This window comes from Stenella coeruleoalba, assembly GCF_951394435.1.
Source record: "Stenella coeruleoalba genome assembly, chromosome: 17".
Classification (NCBI taxonomy): domain Eukaryota; kingdom Metazoa; phylum Chordata; class Mammalia; order Artiodactyla; family Delphinidae; genus Stenella; species Stenella coeruleoalba.
Window position 1 is genome coordinate 17,455,435 of NC_137163.1, and position 22,564 is coordinate 17,477,998.

General features: G+C 44.2%; 1 protein-coding gene across 3 annotated transcripts in view; it reads left to right on the forward strand.

Moving 5' to 3' along the window:
• Positions 1 to 19,469: 19,469 nt before the first annotated feature.
• Positions 19,470 to 22,564, forward strand: part of SNTB1 (syntrophin beta 1) — a 228,219-nt gene continuing 225,124 nt past the window's right edge. Inside the window, exons 1-2 of one of the 3 annotated variants that reach the window (XM_079902141.1) lie at positions 19,470 to 19,693; positions 19,861 to 20,641. In XM_079902141.1, coding sequence (XP_079758267.1) covers positions 20,068 to 20,641 — 574 coding nt within the window. In that variant the 5' untranslated portion in view covers positions 19,470 to 19,693; positions 19,861 to 20,067. The remainder of the gene's footprint in view (positions 19,694 to 19,860; positions 20,642 to 22,564) is intronic. The other 2 variants (XM_079902142.1, XM_079902140.1) reach the window with 2 other exon arrangements.

The following is a 22,564-nucleotide window of genomic DNA, read 5'->3' on the forward strand; positions in this document are numbered from 1 at the left end:
TTAATGAATGAAGAGTATTCAGTTAGATTTATATCGGCCCCACCTTTCCCAAGGTCTGCCAAATTTAAGTTATCTCTGTCACTTTCTCAGGCTGCCCATCTAAATTTGTCTATTAACATGGCTACTATCTTGTGCAAACAAACAGACCTCGTAGTCATGGTCTGAACCTTCAATGGTACATGCATCAGACAAGCAGAATGCAATCCAGGACATTTCAAACATCTTTTAATCAAACAAAAAGTCAGTGCACCTATTTTCTTTACCCTTCTGTATGAGGAACTTTGATGGCAAGACTGTTCATTTCCCTACCAATTCTAATGTGAAAAGAGTCCGCAAATTTCTGCTCGTCCCACGAAGCCTGCAAAATCAGCTTCCATTTGAAGAAAAATAAATGCAAAGATAAGACAGAGTGGGGGTGAGACCCTGGTGCCTTCACACATCTCCATGTTGACAGAACTCAATTTTTTGCTTCACCCACTAAAAAAAGTATTTGTATCCATTTCTAGCCTTCTCTCTTTTGATCCTCTTCAGTTGAGAAGCCCTTCCCTATATTTCCCATACAGCTCTATGGCTTACGTGACTGCCTAAAGGGCACCGTGGGTTTTCACATGGCAAGTGTGACAAATTTCTAGAGCACAGTGAAGACGATGAGGTAATGTAGAGTCCCATTCCGTCGGAGTCATTTATTTGGTTTTCATATAAGGAGCAGCCACTTGCTAAACAGAAACATTATCCTCCACGACTTCATGTTTCCACAGAAAGGTCGTCCCACTAAAGTAACACTCCTGGCCTCCTTCCCTACCCTTTTACTCCTTCCCAGCAGGGAAATGATTTATGCAAGTGAGGAGCGTGGGAGAAGAGACAGGACAGCTCTATTCCTTAAGAACTATTGGGTTAGCCCTGCCTCTGTGATGGGGATTGGAGAAGCTGTCTTGGACCAAAGACTCTGTGGTTGAGTGAGTACGTCTGTCTAATCCTAGAGTTCAATATTAGGAAGCAACATCTTCCAGCCTGGCTGTGGGGTCCCTTAACAGTCCAACACTACTGTGTCATGTTCACTGTGAGCTATTGGGAATACAAATACCCATAACAAAAAATCATGGTCCCTTCACTCAAGAAACTCATGGCTCATAGGAGAGACCAGGCACATAAACATATAATTACAATGTAAAGTGGTAAGTAGTGACTGAGAAAAGCACTGGGTACTAGGGGAACACAGAAAAAGACATCTAGTCCAACTTGAGGGGTTCAAAGAAAGCTCAAGAAGCAAGCTGAGTTTTCAATGAGAATTAAAATTTAGCATCAAGGCAATAAATAACAACAAAAACTACCATTTATTGACAATGTGCCATGTTCTAGGCACATGCTTTACATGAATTAGCTCATTTAATCCTCATGACAATCTATGAAGTAGATTATTAATCCCATCTGAACACGGAGGACACTGAGACTCAAAAAGTACATTATGTTTTTCCAGCTCATACATCTTGTCAGTGATGAGGCATATGCACGTTTTTTTTTTGGTACTTAAATCAGGATTCAGCAAACTTTTTCTGTAAAGGGACCGATAGCAAATATTTTAGACTTTGCAGATACTCTCAACTCTGCTGGAATAGTGTGAAAACAGCCAGAGAACCTGCATAAATCAGTGAGCATCGCTGTGTTTCAATTAAACTTTATTTATGGACACGGAAATTGGAGTTTTATATAATTTTTCTGTGGCACTAAAATCAATTCTTCTTCTTATTCTGAATTTTTTCAGGTATTTAAAAATGTAAAAGCCATTCTTAGCCATAAAAATACAGGCCATATTCAAACAGGTGCTAGGCCGGATTTGGCCCTCGGACCGTCCATTGCCAATCCCCGCTTTAAATCATTTTCTACCCGACTTCCTCTCTGATGCTTGCTTGCAGTTTCCCGTCTCCTTTGTGATGGTGGGGACCTTTGTTGGTTTTAGTTGGTTTTTATTAAAGTGTGAGTTACTGGATTTTCTTTGATGTCTTCTAAGGTAGAAAATAATTTCTCACCTTCCCAAAGTGCCCCATAGCTGAAAGTAAGCATGTCACAACTGGGACTTCCCTGGTGGTGCAGTGGATAAGACTCTGTGCTGCCAACGCAGGGGGCCCAGGTTCGATCTCTGATCAGGGAACTAGATCCCACGTGCATGCCGCAACTAAGAGTTCACGTGCCACAACTAAGGAGCCCGCCTGCCACCACTAAGACCTGGTGCAACCAAATAAATAAGTAAATAAAAACATTTTTTTAAAAGTCATGACTGATGCTGGCACCAGTTAGAACGCATCACAGTCTCTCTGCCCTGATGTGACTCTGAAACACTTGGCAGAACTTTACTTCTTGCTCTTCCAGCCCATTTTGTTTCTACCTTGTTATTCCCAGGCACATTCCTCTGAGTCAATAAGTTTATTCCTTTATAAGTCCAGACGGGGAGACTGATAATAAGCAAAGTGATGACTTCAGAAAATGGCCCTTCATGGAGGTGTCGGGTGAGCCCTAAAACATTCCTTCCATTTTCCAAAGAGGAGAAGTTAAAGGCTCTAGTAGACAAGGTGGTATGGAAGCCTCCTTGTAGGAAAGGCCCAAACAAAGTAAAATTGTCGAAGTTGAAGTCTGACACTTGTGATAATGGTGAGGGGGTAGAACTTTCTGAGCACTTCCATTCTTTCTTAGAGTCTGTTATGCCTGCTCAGCACCTCTTACCTATCTGCACACTTAGGTGCCCAGTGTCCTCAAAACGCCCCTTGCTCAACTACTCAGATCAAAGCCATTGGCAGAATGGCCTTTGGTATTTCGAAACTATAATGATGAGAACTCCATTTTTTTCCGACACCCAGGGATGGATCCTTTTTGGCAGAACTGCTAGTCGCTTATCCTAAAGTCCATTCTCCCTTTCTTTCTTAGTAATAGAACTCAAAATTGTTACCCAGGCAAATGACTGTCTAGAAAAAAGGTGAATTTTCCTAGCTTCCTTACAGCCATTTGTGAAGAAATGACTATGTTCTGAACAATGATATACAAGGCAGACTGTATTCAGTAGCTTTCAAGAAGCATACTTAGGTATCTGGTGTGCACCCCTGCTCTCCCTTCCTATTGTCTCTTTCTCCTTGAAATAAAGTTGCTATGGCTGTTGCTCCAGTAGCCACTTTGAAAATGACTATGAAAGCCACACACAAGGGATGCTGGGTGGAGAGCTGGAAGGAGCGTTGGTCCCTAATTTCATTTGGCCATCAAATTAGTTCCGGACTACCTCTGGATTTTTTATACATGGGCAAAAAATAAATCTTTATCTTACTTAAGCAACCACTTTATTGGGTTACTATTATACACAGCTGACCACACACACACACCCGCCCCTCCCCGAAGTCTAACAATCATCATTTGTTACAATTGATACAATCATCATGTTAGCCAAACTCATACAGGCAGAAATATTGAATCTCTGACTTTCTGAGGAAGTTCAAATCATGAACCACCAAGTACTTAGCGGTGAGTAAAGATGATCAGGGGCACCTCTGAGACTGTTACGGCAACTTCCTGGCTCCCACTCGTCAGATCAGTTCTCAGCTCAGCTATGAACTTCACGGTTTTCCATCTTACATAGGGACACAGGGTAGGATAGAGGTCAAGAGCAGAAACCCATGACCCACCCATACCTGCTCAACCTCTTACTCACCGTGTGTCCAAAAGTAGGTTAACCTCTTTAAGCTTCACGTCCTCATCACTAAAATAGTAACTACTTCATAGGATTATTGTAAGGCTTAATAAGTTAATGTAGGCTAAACAGTGTCTGAAACAAAGAGGTGCTATCTGTGTGCTGTTATTATTAATATTATCATCATTAGTATCTTTGATGCTTTGGACTTGATGTTGATAGCACTTGATCTTCCTAGTATAGAGTTACTATTTTATCCTTTGTAAGTTCATTTAAAATATTGTTTAGGGTTTCTCTGGTGGCGCAGTGGTTGAGAGTCCGCCTGCCGATGCAGGGGACACGGGTTTGTGCCCCTGTCCGGAAAGATCCCACATGCCGCGGAGCAGCTGGGCCCGTGAGCCATGGCCGCTGAGCCTGCGCGTCCGGAGCCTGTGCTCCACGACGGGAGAGGCCACAACAGTGAGAGGCCCGCGTACCGAAAGAAAAAAATTGTTTAATTATAAAAGAAATAAACGTTCTCTATTAAAAACAGTTAAACTGCACATAAGTCAATAAAGTAAAACTCAAAATGTTCCTTAACATGTTGGTTTCACTATGATTCCTAGGGTCAATCATTATTTTTTTTAATTTATTTATTTTATTTAGTTTTATTTTTTGCTGCGTTGGGTCTTCATTGCTGCGCGTGGGCTTTCTCTAGTGGCGGCGAGCGGGGGATACTCTTCCTTGAGGTGCGCGGGTTTCTCATTGCGGTAGCTTCTCTTGTTGCAGAGCACGGGCTCTAGGCACATGGGTTTCAGTAGCTGCAGCATGCGGGCTCAGTAGTTGTGGCTCACAGGCTCAGCAGTTGCGGTGCATGTGCTTAGTTGCTCCACGGCGTGTGGGATCTTCCCACACCAGGGCTTGAATCCACGTCCCCTGCAATGGCAGATGGATTCTTAACCACTGTGCCACCAGGGAAGCCCTCAATCATTAGTAACGGTTGTACATGTATCCTTTCGGATATGTTCCATGCATGGAAAAATATACATAGACATATGTAGAGAGAGAAAGAGAGACACATATGGATATGCATATCCTATTGTTTTATACAAAAAGCTCCTACTATAGCTACTATTCTATTATTTGCTTTTTTGACAATATTATTATTTTATTGAGATGTAACTGACATATAACATTGTATTCACTTTAGGTGTACAACATAATGATTTGATACATGAATATATTGTGAAATGATTATTACCATGATAACTTTAGTTAATATCCACCACTACACATAGTTACAAATTTATTTTCTTCTGATGAGAACTTTAAAGATCTACTTTCTTAGCAGCTTTCAAATATACAATACTCCATATTGTACATTACAACCCCAGGACTTTGTCTTAAAACTGGAAGTTCGTACCTTTTGACTTAATATGATCTTGACATCCTTAAAAATGTTTGCATTGTATTCCCTATTCACGGACAAATATGTTGTTTCCAGTTTTTTACTGTTATAAAAAACACAGTACCTTTGTGCATTTGTGTGAGTATATCTGTCAAAAAATTCCTGAAAAGAAAGAGCTGGGTCAAAGTCCACAAGCATCATAAGTAGTGCTGAAAAGCTCTCCAAAAATTTTGTTTCAATGTATAGCCCACTGATAGGGAAAGGAGTTCAATCTCCCTACACTATCTTTAAGATTATTATCAAATGTCTTAGATCTTTGCCAGCCTGAGAGATTAAAAACAAAATGCTTTATTGTTTTAATTTTTATTATTAGTGGGGCTGAGAAGCTTCTGCTAAATTTATCATTTATCTGTTTTTTCTTTAAAAAATTTTTTTTAATGTGGTGTTTTTTGTTTATGTCCTTCCAGTATTTGAATCTTGCCGTTTCCTCGAGGACTCTGGCTCCGTGTGCCTTGGGTCACCACGCATAGGGACTCCTGCTGTAATTCAATCTCTTTCTGACTTCTGACACCAGCCACTCAGCTGGCATCTTGGCCTGAGTGCTTGGTTCCAACTGCCCTCGTACGTAGATGGGAGAGGGGCTCTGGTGGGCAGGTTTGGACACACTCATCCAAAAGGGTTAAGTGACAGAATGAAAAACTATAGCCCTTCTTTCCTAAGTCATATCTCCTCTGTGAGTCAGAGGAGTAGGTTGTATAACCCTAGGCCTCTCCAAGCTGGTGTGAATCCTCACCCAGAGTCCAAGATCTCCAACAGCACCACATTTCCTAGTGAGAAACCATTACTCTTAAGTGAAGACTTTGCAGAAAGCCCAACAAGCTCTACCATCCTACTGTCATGCTATGTCAGAGTTGAATCCCTTTAGGAATGGTTGAGAGGGGCAGGGTCCTCCAGGCAATAAGGTTTCCCCAGCCCGGGGCCGTCTTTAGCTCACAAGGTTGACTCTGGCTAATACATTTCTTAGAGCTCCTGGAAGCACCTCTCAGAAGCAACTGAAGCCTCAGAATACAAAGGAAATACTAGAGAAAGTGGAGTCTACGAAACCAAGCTCTGGCTTTGCAAAGTGCATCTGTGGGCCATAATTGGTAGGTACACATAATTGGTAGGTACACAATTTGAAGAACTTGTTTGTAAGAACCTATGCAAAGCCCGGTGTTGTGAGGCAAGCATGTATAAAACCTTCCAGAGGCCTCTTATAGGCTCCTTCACTGTCCCCTAAGAAACAGCATGGTTCAACCCACTCTGCCTTATTCAGGGAAGCCCCTTCCCTCTTCTCCCACGGATGCTGCAAAATCTTGCTTTTCATCCCCTTCAGGGAATACCTGAACTCAGGAAGCTGGGGCACTTGGCAAAAGCAACAAAGTCCCCTTTAGAACAAAGAGGCACAGCTGTAAATGCAGCTCTGAGAACACGCCATACTAACTCACAGCGCTCTCCAGCGAGGAAAACCACCTGACCTCTGAGAGAGGCCGTGCCTCACTTAGTTTGAACCAATCACCCACTTATTACTCATGCTTTTCCAACCCCCCTGTGCCCTCCTCAAACCACTGGGTCTGCACCAGTCCTGCTCTCCGTTTCTTTCAAGTTCCAACACAACACTTACTGTTCTGACCCTGTCCTTCTCTGAGGGTGCCCACCTTCCACATTTTCCTGGACACTGAAGGGTTCGGTCCCTATCGCGATGGGCTCCTTTGAGTTCACAGAGTCAGAACGGCACGGTGAAACTCTCCAGGACTTTGATATCCGGCAGAGGTGCAGCTGAATCCCAGCTCTGGCATTTGCCACCTATGACCTTGGGCAAGGTACGTAAGAGTTTCCTCCGTTGTCGGGTGGATAATCACAGTTGCCCTGGAAAGTTGTTCCAATGATTAAATCAGATAATTATGTAAAGTGCTTAGCTCTGTGCTTGATTCATGCTATGAGATCTAAATATTATTCTTAGCTTGACCTCTCTTTTTTGGTAGTTTCACATAATCCTTTTCTTTCAAATCCAAACTGTCTATCCTTTGAGATCACAAACCAAGTCCTATGTTTTTTTTAAACCCCATAAAAGTGTCTAGCCCAGGCTGTTTATGGATTAGTCAATAACTGTTTCTGAAATTATTGGAATATTTAGACAATATGATGGTAAAAGGTGAGAAAGACAGTAATCACGTGTAAGAGTTGATGGCCTCAGCAGAACTGGTACAGTGCTGTATAGAGCATGATTCTCCAGATACTGAAGAAAAATGCTCAAGTTTGACTCAGAAAAGCTGCGTTATAATAACCTTGGCAACCTTGGTAAAGTCACACAACCTTGGGTTCTCGTCAGAAAATAATGCTTAACAAAACCTGCCTACCTTTCTGGGACATGTTGAGGTTCAACTGCCACCATCTATATGAAAACATTTTCAAACAGTAAAATATAGTATAAAAATGAAAGAGCTGAGAATGGCTGGGTAAATTAGACTTCTTAAGATTACCTAGGAAAGGAAGAAAGAGGTAGGCTGTTTCTCCTGGAAACTGCCCAGTGTCTGAACATTGTTAGGATTTGTAGCCTTGAAATGTGTACATAATCTGATCCTCCCCTGGATGACAGAGGGTCAGGCTGTACTTCCCAAGACTGCTCAGAACCAGATCTGCTAGCCCCTTCCACTCTGCTCCTGTGCCCAAGTTAACCCTACAGTGGCTAAAAGCTAATTTCTAAAATATTAGGAGACTTTATGGGGAGCAAAATCCAGGTACTTACCCAGAAATGTTCTCTGGCTTGACTCCATTTACAAAGAATGTACAGTGCAGAGAATTCTGAGACTCCTATGGATACAAATAAACCCCAAATTTATCTCTATACAAGTCTCATTTTTAGCACTTTTTGGGTCAGGTTGGTTTCTTTTCATTTGCTTTTGCTGCAAGCTTGTGGAAGTGTTTGCTTCTTGACAAGTAGGAGTTGGGAAAGAGGTGGAAAATTACAATCTGATAGCCACACCATGCCTTTTGGGCAAGAACCTAATAGAAAAACATCGAGTCTGGTGTTGAACCATACAGCAGAAAACAGAAGGTCTAGCATCCTATTTCTATCACTAGTTTGGACAGTGGTATAGGCTGAAGGCGCATACCATGAAGCAGAAGAAAGTCCAACTGGCTAGTTGCCATAAAACCTACCTTGTAGCATTACACTTACTGTATGAGCAGGGATGGGACCTCCTTGGAGCTCAGAGGTTTCATTCTATGCTGTGAGAACATGAGATTGTAACAGATTATGTACTGAAGACTGAAGACAGACCAAACATATGCCAACTTCCCAGAGACTGATATAAACATCCAGAGCTCCAATTCGGTTATGTATAGTGGGAGGTACCAAGTCATGACCCAAAGTTCAAATGCAGCCTGCAGCAGTCTTTGTTTTGCTTGTCATTTATTTTATTTCTGGGGCTAAATAATATTTTATGCAAATTTGAGCCAAAGGTTTTTCCAGCTTACTGTGGTATAACTGACGTATAACACTGGGCAAGTTTAAGATGTAAAACATGATAATTTGATATACATTTATATTGTGAAATGATTACCACAGTTAGGTTAGTTAGCACATCCATCACTTCACAGAGTTATCTCTTTTTTTTAATGGTAAGAACTTTAAAGACCTACTCTCTTAGCAGCTTTCAAGTATGCAATACAGTATTGTTAACTACAGTCACATACTATACATTAGATCCCCAGAACTTATTCATCTTATGTCTGAAAGTTTCTACGTTTAACCTCCTTCACCTATTCTTCCCCACCCATCTGGCATCCACCAATCTACCCTCTGTTTCTATGAGTTTGGTTTTTTTAGATTCTACATGGAAATGAAATCATAGAATATCTTTCTTTCTCTGTCTGGTTTATTTCACTTAACATCATGCTTTCAATGTCCATTCATGTTGTTGCAAATGGCAGGATTTCTTCTTTTTTATGGCTGAATAATATTCCATTACACATATAACTCACATTTTCTTTTTCCAGTCATCCATTGATGGACATTTAGGTTGCTTGTGTATCTTGGCTATTGTGAATAATGCTGCAATGAACATGGGGGTGCAGATATCTCTTCAAGATAGTGATTTCATTTCCTTTGGATATATATTCAGAAGTGGGATTTCTGGATTATGTGATAGTTCTATATTTAATTTTTTGAGGAACCTCCATACTGTTTTCCATTGTGGGTGCACCAATTTATATTCCCACCAACAGTGCACAGCATTCCCTATTCTCCACATCCTCGCCAGAACTTGTTAGGTCTTGTCTTTTTTTTTTTTTGCGGTACGCGGGCCTCTCACTGTTGTGGCCTCTCCCGTTGCGGAGCACAGGCTCCGGACGCGCAGGCTCAGCGGCCACGGCTCATGCGCCAGCCGCTCCACGGCATGTGGGATCTTCCCGGACCGGGGCACGAACATGTGCCCCCTGCATCGGCAGGTGGACTCTCTCAACTACTGCGCCACCAGGGAAGCCCCAGGTCTTGTCTTTTTGATAACAGCCATTCTAACAGGTTGAGCCAAATTTAGAAAGTCATTTAAAAGTATATTTCTTGATTGTTTTGGCAAATCAGAGCATCTGGCTCCTATGCTTTTCCCAAATGACAGCAATCACTGCCTGTTCCTGAACAACACTGGCTCTTGACAGGGAGCTTGTGCTCTCCAGGTTTGCATATCTCTCACCTCTGATTATTATCCAACACGGGGATCATTTATCATGGTGTTTGCAGAGAAATATCTCATCTATACTTATGTCTCTATCAAAATTTGGAAAATTTAATAGAAAACTAGAGGGCAGAGTATTTTAAGAAAACTGAAAGAGGACATATTTCCTTTTGGGGGTAAAGAATAAACATCCTCATCAAATACATATATATATATATATTTATCTATCATCATCATCCTATGGTCATAAGCGTCTCTCTTCCCCAAGGTAAAATCACTTTAGCCGTGAAAAACTTGCAGAGCTTACTGATTATAATTGACTTTTTGTGACAGAATCTAAGTTCACTCTAAGTTGATTCTTTGGGGGAAAACAAAATTCTCTCTTAAAAGGAAAAAAAAAAAAAGAAGATAGAAGAAGGAAAGAAAGAAATCCCCAACCAGACTGAAACACATTTTTCAGTCACTTGATTTTCTGGAAAGAAAATAAATGGCAATAAAGTGTTTTGCATCAGTGAAAAAAATAAGACTCCCTTGCTCTGACTGTAATCTACAGCTGCCTTTACTTGGGGGCATTGGTGCTGGCGACATTGAAAAGAATAGCCATAGTTTTTTTAGCCTTTCAGAAAGCCAGTGAGACAGAGTTTAAAACATACCAGTGTTAGGGCTGCCAAAGACTCATTCTTTGGAAGAGAGGTTGATCCTCTTGTGGGTTTCCCTGTCAGAATGATTGTAAAGGCCCTCACTCAGAGGACCGCAGATGTAAAATCTGAGTTTCTATCAACTGAAGCTTAAAATATAGTGAAGGTGGCAGGGTGACCCAGTGGAAAGGGGACAGGATGTGGAGTTTGTCAAGCCTCAGTCTGAATTTCAACTCTTCCACCCAAAATTGATGTGACCTAGAATGGGCTTATTTCTCTGTGTTTCAATTCCCTATGTATGAAACATGGATAACTTCTGCTTCACAGAGAAAACATAAATTGACCCATTTTAGGCACATTCAAGTGTTGATTCTGATTCTTTTGTTTGTTTGTTTCCTTTATGTATAATAGTGTTAGCTAACATGGACTGAAATGTTTACTATCTGCCAGACCGATGCCCCTTCACCTACATTCCAGTTTTCTCCTGCTTTTAAAGTTGCTCTAGTCCCTTTCCTAAATTTGAATACACTAGAGCAGGAGTCATTCTTTTTTTCTGTAAAGGACCAGGTTAGAAATATTTTTATATTTTTGACCATCTCTACTGTCAAAGGGTTCAAAGGTCAAAGGGCTCTATAGTTTGTCAGATTATTCAAACCTGCTATTGTAGTATGAAAACAGCCACAGATAATATATAAACAAATGTCTGTGGCTGTGTTACGATAAAAGTTTATTTACAAAAAAAACAAAGAGCTGGACCAGGGACCTTAGTTTGCTGCATCAGAAACCCCTTGATAAAATGTAAATTTCCAGACCCTACCAAAGGCCAGAATCATCAGAATCCTTTGGAGTGAGGCTTACGTTTCTGCGTTATTATTCCCAACTCTATTTTGAAAAAAAAAAAAAAAAAAGTATTAAGCCTATCAATAATTTGAAAGAATCGTACAATGAATCCCCATTTATCTTTCACTAAATTAACTTATTATTAATTTTGCATCATAGATCTCCTTCTCTTTCTCTTGTTCTCTGTCTCTATGTTTGAAAGTCAGTTGATACTTTGCCACATTTTCTTGGTAATCCCTCCCTTTCTCCATCTGAAAGTCAGTTACAGGCATCAGCACGTATCTTCTAAGAAGAAAAACTTTCTACGATTATCACCTGCAAGGAACTTAATTAACATGGATACAATTATATGATCAAATATACAGTCTGTATTTAAATGTCTTTAATTGCCACACACAAAAAATTCCTTGTAGTTTTTCTTTTATTATTGAATCCAAGGTCTTGCAATTTATTTGGGTTTCGTGTCCCTTTAGCTTCCTTTCTTTTAGAAAATTGCACCCTGTTTTTTGTCTTCCATGACTTGACACTTTTGAGAAGCCCTGGCCACTTATTTTATAGAATCCCTGCAATCTGGATCTGCCTGTTTCCCCATATTTAGATATTTAGATGGTAGATTGGATCAAGCAGCTATATGGTGATCTGCGCACCTTTACTGAAATATATCCTAAGGACAAAATGAACTGCAGAGAAATTTTGAACTTACTAAGTAGGTTTGTTTTTGGTACTGCTATCAGGATAGTAATAGTAATTCTGAAACAATTTCTTTTTGTAATGTAGGACACACCAAAATGAATAGCTCTATTGACATGTATGAAAACCAGATTTCTCACATATTGGGAGACACAAATATGGAATAAGGAAAAGTAAGAAAGTATCTCATGGTGTAGAATTTGAAATGATAATAGGAGTATGAACTCTATCTACCTATCATCATAGTTTAAGTAAGCACACCTAGTCTCCAGATCTTGATTTTTAAATCACATTTCACACTGAAAGGAACCAGGGGTCCTTAAGGAATGGCTGATCCCAGGGCTAGGCAGATAAAATACAAGTTGATCCTGAAATGGCTTGTTATGCCAGAAAGCAAAAAGCAAAAAGCAAAAAAAAAAAAGTGCTTGATAATGAGGACCTGTCAAAAGAACACAAGAGGCAGCTTGAAGAGGTTCATACTGGCCATATTTGATATATTTAAGCAGAAAATAGAAAAATGATAGTAATGAATTAGAGCGCATTAGATAAGAATCTATATCACAGTGAAATCCAAAACCAACAACAAAAATCACTGTATATAGAAAAAAGTTCCTTGCTTCAGAAGCAATAATAAATGTGGAAGAAATTATTGAATTTGATACCTGCTTTTTTAACATGTTCCCCAGGTGGTTCTAATTCCCTCCAACCACTGGGAACAACTACTAGGTGTCTCCTTGACACTGTTCAATTTTATAATAGCCATGAATCTTAAACATAGCCCCAGGTCTGGAGAACCTCATACTTAATAGAAATATATGAAAAATAGAAATTCTAGTGAACCTGTGACAATTTGTTTTCTCCTTCAAAACACTTCTGAAAGTATTTTCCGTCGCTGTTTAATATATCAGTCATTCTGGCTACTCCTGAAACCTGCCTTTCTATTGTAGCGTGGTCCTAGGAGAAGTCCTGCTTACTTTCTCCATAATCCCCTGCCCCTGCAGTGCAAAGTCTTATCACCCGTGGAGACAGGAAAAGGAGGCAGCTGCCTGGGATTGCCTCCAGGCTCAGCCTCTTGCTTGCTCTATTTTTTTTTTTTTTTTTTTTTTTTTTTTTTTTGTCCCTTCACCAGGCAGACCAGAGCTTTCAGGCAGTGATTGCCAACTTCGAGTTTAGTCCAGTGGACACTGCGTGTAAATACAGTGTCTTGCAATGCCTCAGAGGGCTTGAATTTTCATTCCAGAAGTAGGGTAGTAGCCCTTTGCCTTTAAATATGTCTTCCGCCTCTGGGTTTCCAAGTTTTGCAATTAATTGGGGCTACTTTTGCATAGTTCTAGTTTAATTATGCAGAGAAGCAATTCAAAAGTTAGCATATAGTTATGAATTTCTCTCCCCATAAACACTTTTCCTTTGCTCCCATATTCAAATCGATTGCTAGACCCTATCAATTCTGCTTTCAACATTTTTCAAGCATCATCCTTTGACTTTTCACTTCCTTGCTACCACATTTTAAAGACGTGTATGGAAGAAAGTTTGATTTCTTATTCCTCTTTACCTTTGCACCGGGACGTCTTCTATGCCTACTTAGGCCAACTTGCTAAAGTTTTAGTATGTGGTGGGATACACCTTGCCTACTAGGATTTCAGAGTCATTTTATTCAACATGTCTTCAGTATGGGATCTCACCTATCCTTCTACAGTTTTAAAAAAGAATCAAATTTATATCCCTTAGGAAAAGTGACTTAAATTTACAGCATGGATATTAAAAGACTGGGAATGGTTGGTTTCAGCAGAAGTAGTTATGGAAGAGAACAAGAGAGAGTGGAACTCAATAAGAAAAGAGAGAGGATAAGCATCTATAACTACAATTCTGCCTCGAGCTAGTCTTGTTGCCCAAAGTCACCACTACAACATTCTAAACACAGTGAGCAATCAGATAACTCACCTGACCTACTGGCTGGCTGAGAGCCTGGGTGGTCGTCTATCTAGTTTACCAAGGATCCACCCAGCTATCCACCAGGTCTATGCAATAGAGTGTGTTGGCCAACGCACTTGAAATGGATGATGTGCCTGTAGGCCTCCTGGGGCACGCCAGAGAAGAAGGAACCTGCTCAGCCTTCTGTTCAAGCGCTGTGCCCCAGTCTCAGTGCCTCATCTTTAAAATAAGAGTCACTCCTCCTGTGCCTTGAAGAAACTTTGAGAGCCAACGTGGAGTCTTCCGTGGGTCTCCCCTTCTTGCAGCAAGTAGCCTCAAGGGTCCCCTTGGGCTAAGAATTGCATCTGGGCAATTCCTCGTTTCTCAAGGTGGTCTCTGTTGCCAGTTAAGACTCCTCAGTAGGTCTCTGTGAGGTTTCAGTGGCCTCAAAGCAGAGGGTCCAGATGGGGGCCTGACTGAGCCCTCTGCTGTCAATCTCAGCTTGCTCTAGCTGCAGCCACTAATGACAACCTTGTTTCCTTACAAATTCCAGCCTGTGACTTTCCAGCCATGTCGTTACTTGTAAAAAACCTATTCTTCTGTTGTCTTTGATGGGGTCAAAAAAATTCATGTAGTTACATAAAAATATCTGATTCACAGGGAAGCCAACTATATGTCTTGTGTTGGGACAGTTCAAAATGTAGTTCCTAGACGACTTTTGCAAATCGTTCTTGTTGCCAGACGCGCTCAGACATTGCTGTGCAGTTGTAGGGGAGGATGGAGGGAAGGGGAGGGGAGATACTTTTTTGGTCTTTTTGCTTTTTACCTTCCCCAAGAGGGGACAGTCTGGCCAGCTTGCTCCAGTAATGCAATAAAGACATTGCAATAAATAAAGCAAAAAATAGTGAAACAGTAGGGAAAGGGGCAGGGCACAACCTTTAAAGGAATGACATATCCTGAGGACACGACATAAACTGATTACAACCAAATAGGTCCAAGATGGTGGACGAGTCAACTTCCTCCAGACCTTGAGCCCCAGTATACACTCGCTGTAACACATCAGCACTCTAAATGACACATCCACAGGCACCATGACAGTTCCAAGGCTGACCATAAAGGTCAAAAAGTAGGTGGTGGCCCAATTCCTGGGAATCTCCATCCATTATGCAAAATAGCTAGAATACTCCTCCCACTCATTAGCCTACAAATTTACCCACCCCTATAAAAACTGACAACCCCATACCCCGGGGCTGCTCTCGCCTTCTGAGATGGCCCACACACTGTCCATGGAGTGTGTTTCTCTCTAAATAAATCCACTTCTTACCTGTCACTTTGTCTCTCACTGAATTCTTTCTGTGATGAGACATCAAGAACCTGAGCTTCATTAAGTCCTGCGACCAGGTGTGTGATCTCAGTTGAAAGACTGTGGGTTTTGGCCGGGTTCAAGTCCCAGCTACGTGGATGCAAGTCCCAATCAGGGTTTTGGCCAACTTTGAGTCTTGGATGCGTGGGTTCAAGCCCCAGTCTGGGTTTTGAGTCCCAGCCTGAGGGTTCAAGTCCCAATCTGAGTTGCACAGTTTTAGTTTCAATAGTGAGAAGAAGAAATAAAATAAGAGTCACTAACCAGAATTATGATTCAGAGTCTGGAACCTGGCTGCCTCCATTCATTTCACACTCAGTACTGCAGCCCTCTCATTCTCCCCATGAGTTCTTTATGTACATGTCTGTCTTGCTGTCTTAATTATCTTTGTATCCTTCGGTGTGCCTGTCTCCAGCACCTTCCACAGTGTTTTATAAGAGCAGGTACTCAGTAAGCATTTGGTCAACACGTATGTACACAGGTAGGCCTCAGCTTAGGAGCTCTGCATTTCAAGCACTCTCCTGCCCCTCTGTCATTCTGTTCTCTAATTTCCCCTCAGATGTCAAGGAGCTTTCTGCCTCCTCTTCTTCACAAGGTAAATACCTTATATCCAAACTCCATTCTGTAATTGGATAAATCCCCCTAAAGATGCTCAACCTATCTTCAGGAAACAGCATCAAAAGTACAATGATCCTATTTTCCAAACGTTAACACTGGAGCATGTGTTCTAACCAGTAAAAATTGACTCAGTAGGTATTAGGAAGTAATACAGTCTCTCGCTATCCGAGGGGGATTGGTTTCAGAACCCCAAAGGATACCCACATCTGAGGATGCTTAAGTCCCTTATATCAAATGGCATAGAGCAGTCAGCTTTCCATACTGCAAGTTCCACATCCACGGATTTAACCAACTGCTGATATAGAGGGCCAACTGTAGTTGTAATTAAGACAGTTCCTGACAATCCAAAATGTATGATGGTTGAGGCTCAAAGAGGACAAGGAGAATGGATTGTGCTGTAATCCTCCAAGGCCCTCCTTTGTGGTCTGGCCCAGGCTATCTCTCTGATCTCCCCTCTGGTCTCTCTCTTCCTCCCAGGGGCTGCTCCAGCCATGCTGGCCTCCTTTGGTCCCTTGAACCAGGCAAGCTTAGTTCTATCTCAGGTGCTTTGCTCTGGCTCTTCCCTCTCACTGGGACCCTCTTCCCTAGATCTCTGCAAGATTCCCCTCTTCTTACCATCCATGTCTCAGGCAAAAGTCACCTCCTCACAAAGGCTTTCCTTAACAGTGGCCTTGCCCCTCGTCACTCTAGACCCTGTTGCTCTGTTTTATTTTCTTCCTGGTATTTACTTCTCCGTGAAAGGGTCTTAAGTTTGCAGTCTTTCTCCACCTCCACCCTACCGCCCACTATGATGTGAGCCTCATAGGGCACATCCTACCATTTGTCTGCTCGCATATCACAGCACCTAGAACAGTGCCTGGGACAGGACAGATGCACCACCAAACTCTGTGGAATGAGGGAGGAACACTGCCCCTTCTTGCTACTGCTCCATCACTATCCTCTGCTCTGTGCCGCTGAGGATTTCGTGGCCTGTTTTTGCAAGCCTAAGTCCACCCAAACATCTGCAGGAAAATGCACCTCCCACAGCAAAGGGGCACCCATGGGAAGATCCCACTTTGGGCTGGGTGGAAATGGAAGTCAAAAGTTTAGGACAGAAGGAGGAAACAGAACTGGAGACAGAGCTAAGTAAAAGAAATCTGGTTAAAAAAAGGAGGAGGGGACTTCAGCTGTAATATCTGGAATGCTCAAGTTGGACTGGGATTCATAACCCAGTTGTGTCTTTGTCACAAACCCACCACGTGGCCTTGGATTTGTCACTGCTCTTCTCTGAGCTTCAAAGGCCACACGCATAAAGTGAGGAAGCTAGTAGTCTTTTCAGACCTGTCCAGTGACCATTCTTCAAAAGGGGAGACCTAAGAGAACATAATCTGTCCTAATTGTAAGTATTACAGGGCTGCGGTGCAGTAGTCCCATCTAGAACCAAGAAATGAGGTAAGTAAAGTTTACCTTGGAGAGTCAGCCTTACTGCTCAGGGGCCAGATATGCAGAGCTGTGTGAGGGATAAGAAAGGGCTTTTAGGCCAGCAAGACCACAGTAGTCATCAGCTTCAACTTACTAACATGTCTAAAGAAAAGAATGTGTCAATTCTGGAAGGGCCGGGTGTGCTCTAACTTTGGAAAGCAGGAGAGGCCAGAGAGACAAGGCTGGCTGCCCCTTTCTACACACATCTAGGGGAAGGGTCTAAACCCTCAGGGCTTTCCTCCCAGTGGAAAGGCTGGCCTCAGTCCAAGGTGAACACTGGGGCTGACAGGTTCTGAGCATTTTTAGGACAGTGTAGGACAATGATTAAGGTCCAAATTCTTCACACCTGGGTTTGTATCCTGACTCTGCCATTCATTAGCTACAGGACCAGAACAAGTTTTACAATCTGTACCTCCGCCTTTCCACCTGTGAAACAGGAGAGATGATAATAGTAAGTATCCCCAAGAATTACTGGGAGGATTAAGTGAACATGTATAAAGCACTTAGAATAGGGGCTATTATTCTAATTCCATTGGTGAAGGCATCTCTGGCTGACATGTATACCTCAGGCCTAATGATACTGAATATTTGCTCTTCTCCTTCTGATGCCACTTTCAACAAGCAACCTACTGCTTCCCATGTAGGGCTGCTTACCCGGAAAAAAATGTGCTTATCACAGAGATTCTGAGAAATTCCCATCCCGGAGCTTGCAATTTCTTATGGCAAATTGATACATTACTTCTAGTTATGCCTGGGCCTCTGACATCGCTTGACCACAGAGGCAAGATCCAGGTGTGATGTGAATGGAGGATTTCAGTCCAAGGGCGATCTGTTTTGATTTCTAAATCATCACACTGGCATCCTGGTGCCTATCTCCACCTCAGTGCGTTTGGCAGCACTCAGGCTCCTGAAGAGCGACGTGTGTGAGTCCTCAGCCTCTAAAGCAGAGGGCAGCCCCCAGACGGTTTTCCTACCCAACACTGGAGCCGCCTGTGCTGTCCCGGCCGTGAGTACCTTTCCATGAAAGAATAAACAGCTTTTGGAACACTGGTGGGTTAGAAATATAGGAAATAAGGTTGCTACAAGCAGAAGTATAAATCTAAGCATTCCCCTTGACCTACCTGCAGTGACTTCTTTTCCTCAAAAACAAAAAAAACAAAAATACCCAAAACTCAAATGTTTCCATTTCATTCTGGGACCCTGCCTGGAATACCAACCACCCGATCTCTGGGGATTGGTCTGGGTTTTTAAACATTCTCAATTAAAAGTGTGAGTCATTCTGGAAGGGTTAGAGAACTTCCAATGATAATACACATCGGTGGGAATGTGTTCAATAGATTTCTTTCCTCCTGACACCTTGCTGGGTTGGGTTTACCTTTAGGAATTCTCAGATTTGTGAATTTTGTTTTGGTTTTTGGAGAGAGGGCAGAGAGAGGAGGGAAAAGGAGGGAAAGGAGAAGTGTGAAACACTTCCAGAGTTCCATGAGACCTGCTTAGGGTCGGGGAGAACTTGAGAGGTTCAAGGACCAGGAGGGTTCTGGGAGGTTCATCTAAGACATGGGTTATGTTGGCATTTCCGCATTGGCCTGAGAAAGTAACCAATGATTATAATATCATTTCCCAGGAAAAATGCAGCTAGAGCTCCACATATGTCACTCATAAAGGAACTTTTGAGAGACAGTCCATTGCAACTGAGTTCTTAAATGGTGGACTTTCTATATTGGATCTCGGGAAGAAAGAGAACGTCACAGGAAGCATTTGGGTGGCACTGGGGGGAAAAAAAGATAGGTCAGAAGCAGAGAGCATATAATGTGCTAGAAATGGAAGAACATCTGTCTCTGGGGTCTGGGGCAGGTAGCGACCTGCTAAAAACCCCAGCCAGCAAAGACACCTCTCCAGAGACCCGGCAGAAAGATGTCCTGCATTTAAAAAGAAGTTTCTCGCACTCGGGTTATGCTGACGTTTCATTTTGGGGTCTTGGGACAGCCTTCCCTCGTGACTCTCAGGGAACCCAGGGCCTCTGCCTGAGTCTACCTGACAGTCCCTGCGAAAAGGAGAGACAGGTAAGAACTCAGCAGGAGAAGCCGAGACTTGGTTTGAGGAAGCCAGAGGGAGGAGATTTGAATCTAGACACCCCTGGGGGGTAGGACTGAGAGGCGATTCTACAGAGGGTGTGAAAGGGGAGGGGGCTTGGGAGCATCAGGCAGGGGACCAACGCAGGACACACAGACCACGCCAACGTGCGGTGTGGGCGCCCGCGGAGAAGGACGGGTGGAAACGAGACGCCTGGGGCGGGGTGGAGGGGAAGCTGTCCCTGCGGCGACGTGCGCTCGGAGGAGGGAGGCGGGGAGGGTCGAGCGGGCGCGCGGCGTGTGACCGCCGAGGCTGCGGCGGCTGGAACAGGTGAGCGGCCGCCGGGCGCTGGGTCCCCGCCCTTCCCCGGGAGCGACTCCCCCTACCGACCCTCGCCGGCGCTTAGCCGTTACGCGGCTTCCCCTCGGTTTGGGGTTTTGCCACTGGCAGCTGGTTTTTTTCCCCTTTCCTGTTTCTGTCTCTCCTTCTTCTTTTAGGTTGCTCCACCCCGCCCAGGATCAGGCCAGGGGGAACCGGCCGCACCGCGGTTGCCAACTCGCGCAGGGCGCTTTGGCGAAGTCCCGGAGTGGAGTCCCGCGTCCCGCCTCCTTCCTGCGGGGCGCGCTCTCCTAGCTCCCCCCCGCAACCCTTCCCCACTTTTCCCCCCTTTTGCAATCACATGGCATTTTAAGAATGCGGGAAAGATGGCGGTAGCGGCGGCGGCGGCAGCGGCGGCCGGGCCGGCCGGCGGGGGAAGCGGCCGAGCGCAGCGGAGCGGGCTGCTGGAAGTTTTGGTGCGGGATCGCTGGCACAAAGTTCTGGTGAACTTGAGCGAGGACGCCCTGGTTCTGAGCTGCGAGGAGGGCGCTGCGGCGTACAACGGCATCGGGACCGCCACCAATGGCTCGTTCTGCAGGGGCGCCGGCGCGGGGCACCCGGGCGCGGGCGGCGCGCAGCCCCCGGACTCGCCCGCCGGGGTCCGCACCGCCTTCACCGACCTGCCCGAGCAGGTGCCCGAGTCCATCTCGAACCAGAAGCGCGGCGTGAAGGTGCTGAAGCAGGAGCTGGGCGGGCTGGGCATCAGCATCAAGGGGGGCAAGGAGAACAAGATGCCCATCCTCATCAGCAAGATCTTCAAGGGGCTGGCGGCGGACCAAACGCAAGCCCTGTACGTAGGGGACGCCATCCTGTCCGTAAACGGGGCCGACCTGCGGGACGCCACCCACGACGAGGCGGTGCAGGCGCTGAAGCGCGCTGGCAAGGAAGTGCTGCTGGAAGGTGAGGGGTTAACGCCGGGCGAGCCGCTCGGGATGCGCAGCGCACGCCCCCCCGCCCCCCCGCCCCACCGCAGCCGCATCCTCACACCCACCCGCTTGCTGTCACCCACCAGGGGGCCGCAGCGCGCTGCTGGCGGAGTTTTGACAACTTTTGCCCACCTGGGGGCAACTTGTTCCCTCCCTAGGGTTGTCCCAGGCGTTGACCCGTCAGGGGTGTAGGAAAGGGCTAGGCGAAGAGGGTTTCTGTGCCGAGCACTGGGTCGGAGGCGTAGTGATGTTGTCTCATTTTTTATCCGCGCAAAATCCTTGTGTAGTGTAGGGGCTGGAAGTGAAACTGGCAATGAAGTGTACGCGCCCGCGTTCCGAAGCGAGCTCACTGAGTAATAGCAACTCTGACAGTTTTCTGCTTTGGCACAATTTTCTTCTCAGGAGCCTGGGCTGCCCAGCTAAAAAAAAGGGTTGAATCTCAAAGGGGCCAGAGAGGGGTGGCAACGTGTGAATGCTAGAACTCCCACCACCCTTCCCGATTTCCTCCTTTCAAATTGGAAACTGGGCTTCTGGCTCGGGAGCTGTGCCCAGGGCTGGGAAGTGAGGTGCAGCTGTATGCAAAAGTTCACTTCTGCTGCCAGGTGTTTGGCCGGTCCCTCTGGATTCCAGGTTGCTCAGGTGGAGGGCTGGTGAAGTGGTGTTTCTGCCTGCATCTTCCCCCGGTGTTTCCCCTCCATTCCCCCAGAGTGATGTGGAAACAACTTTGCATTTGTAAACAGTTTCCCCTGCGTGTGAGGTGTCTTAGAAACTACTCTCTTGAGATCTTATGTCCCCATTCTCCTAGTTACCGAATGTGAGCAGAATAGGTAGCACCGTTTTGTGCGCTTTTGTGACTGTGGGGCGTTACGTGGGGCAGAAGGGTAGTGGTAAGGGGATGACGCATTCTCCTTTCCCACTACAGCTGCATTTTTCACTGGATGCCTGCCACTCTGCCCCTTAGCTTGCTTTCAGCACTAATGTCATGGAAATATCTATTTATTCAGCTTTTCCCCTGCTGTAGATTGAGTTATCTGGGGTCTTTGATTTAGTTTGGGTCATCTCCCTTGAGCTCCATGACATGCTTGCTGAGTCAACGAATAAATGAACCCATGGCCATTGAAACAATGTTTCAACTGAGATCTTGTAAACCAGGTGGTTGATTTAAGCCTAAATTAAGAACTTAAGTCAATTTCCTGCTCATCAGTTGTGGTGCTGGTGTGTGAAACCCAGAAAGTTCGAAGTTGGGAAACCAACTGTTCCCTGTAACAGCTGATGCAACTCTCTGGTACATGGCCCACATCCTGGCCTAGAATACATGTTCCCCCCCCCTTATTTGTCTAGAGGATTTGTGATGTCTTCATATTTAATTGCTACCCAGGATCCAGAAAGTGGAAGGCTATTTGCTTTGGCTTTATGGTTAACATAAATAAACAAAAAAAGTTTTCTTGGTTCAAGTGTGTGTCGGCTTCTGTGACAAGGGGCAGGTGGAATCTGGAGCAAGTGTAGTTTGGACTATAAACGGCTGAATACCTGCTTGGCTTGTAATATTTACTGCAAAATATCAGGGGGCACATAGGCAGGTGGCTTCTATTTCAGGCACTGCCCTTCATTATGTCTCTTCTTCTCCTCAGTTTCACTTTAATGAATAGTGATTTAGCAAAGAAGTAAAAAAAAAAAAAAAACTCTCTCACCCCAAAAGAGGAAGAAAATGTGACTGGCTACAGTTTAAAATAAACTTAGACGAAGAAAAAAAGTCAAGCAGTTGTCTGACTTTATTGGTGCAGCAACTGAAAAGTGAGCTTTGTAAAAATCTCTGAAGGTAACATTCTTACAACGGATTGTTGTGTGTTCCAGGCAGGACCTCTAGGGGCAGACCTATGGGCTTCTTAGACACGAC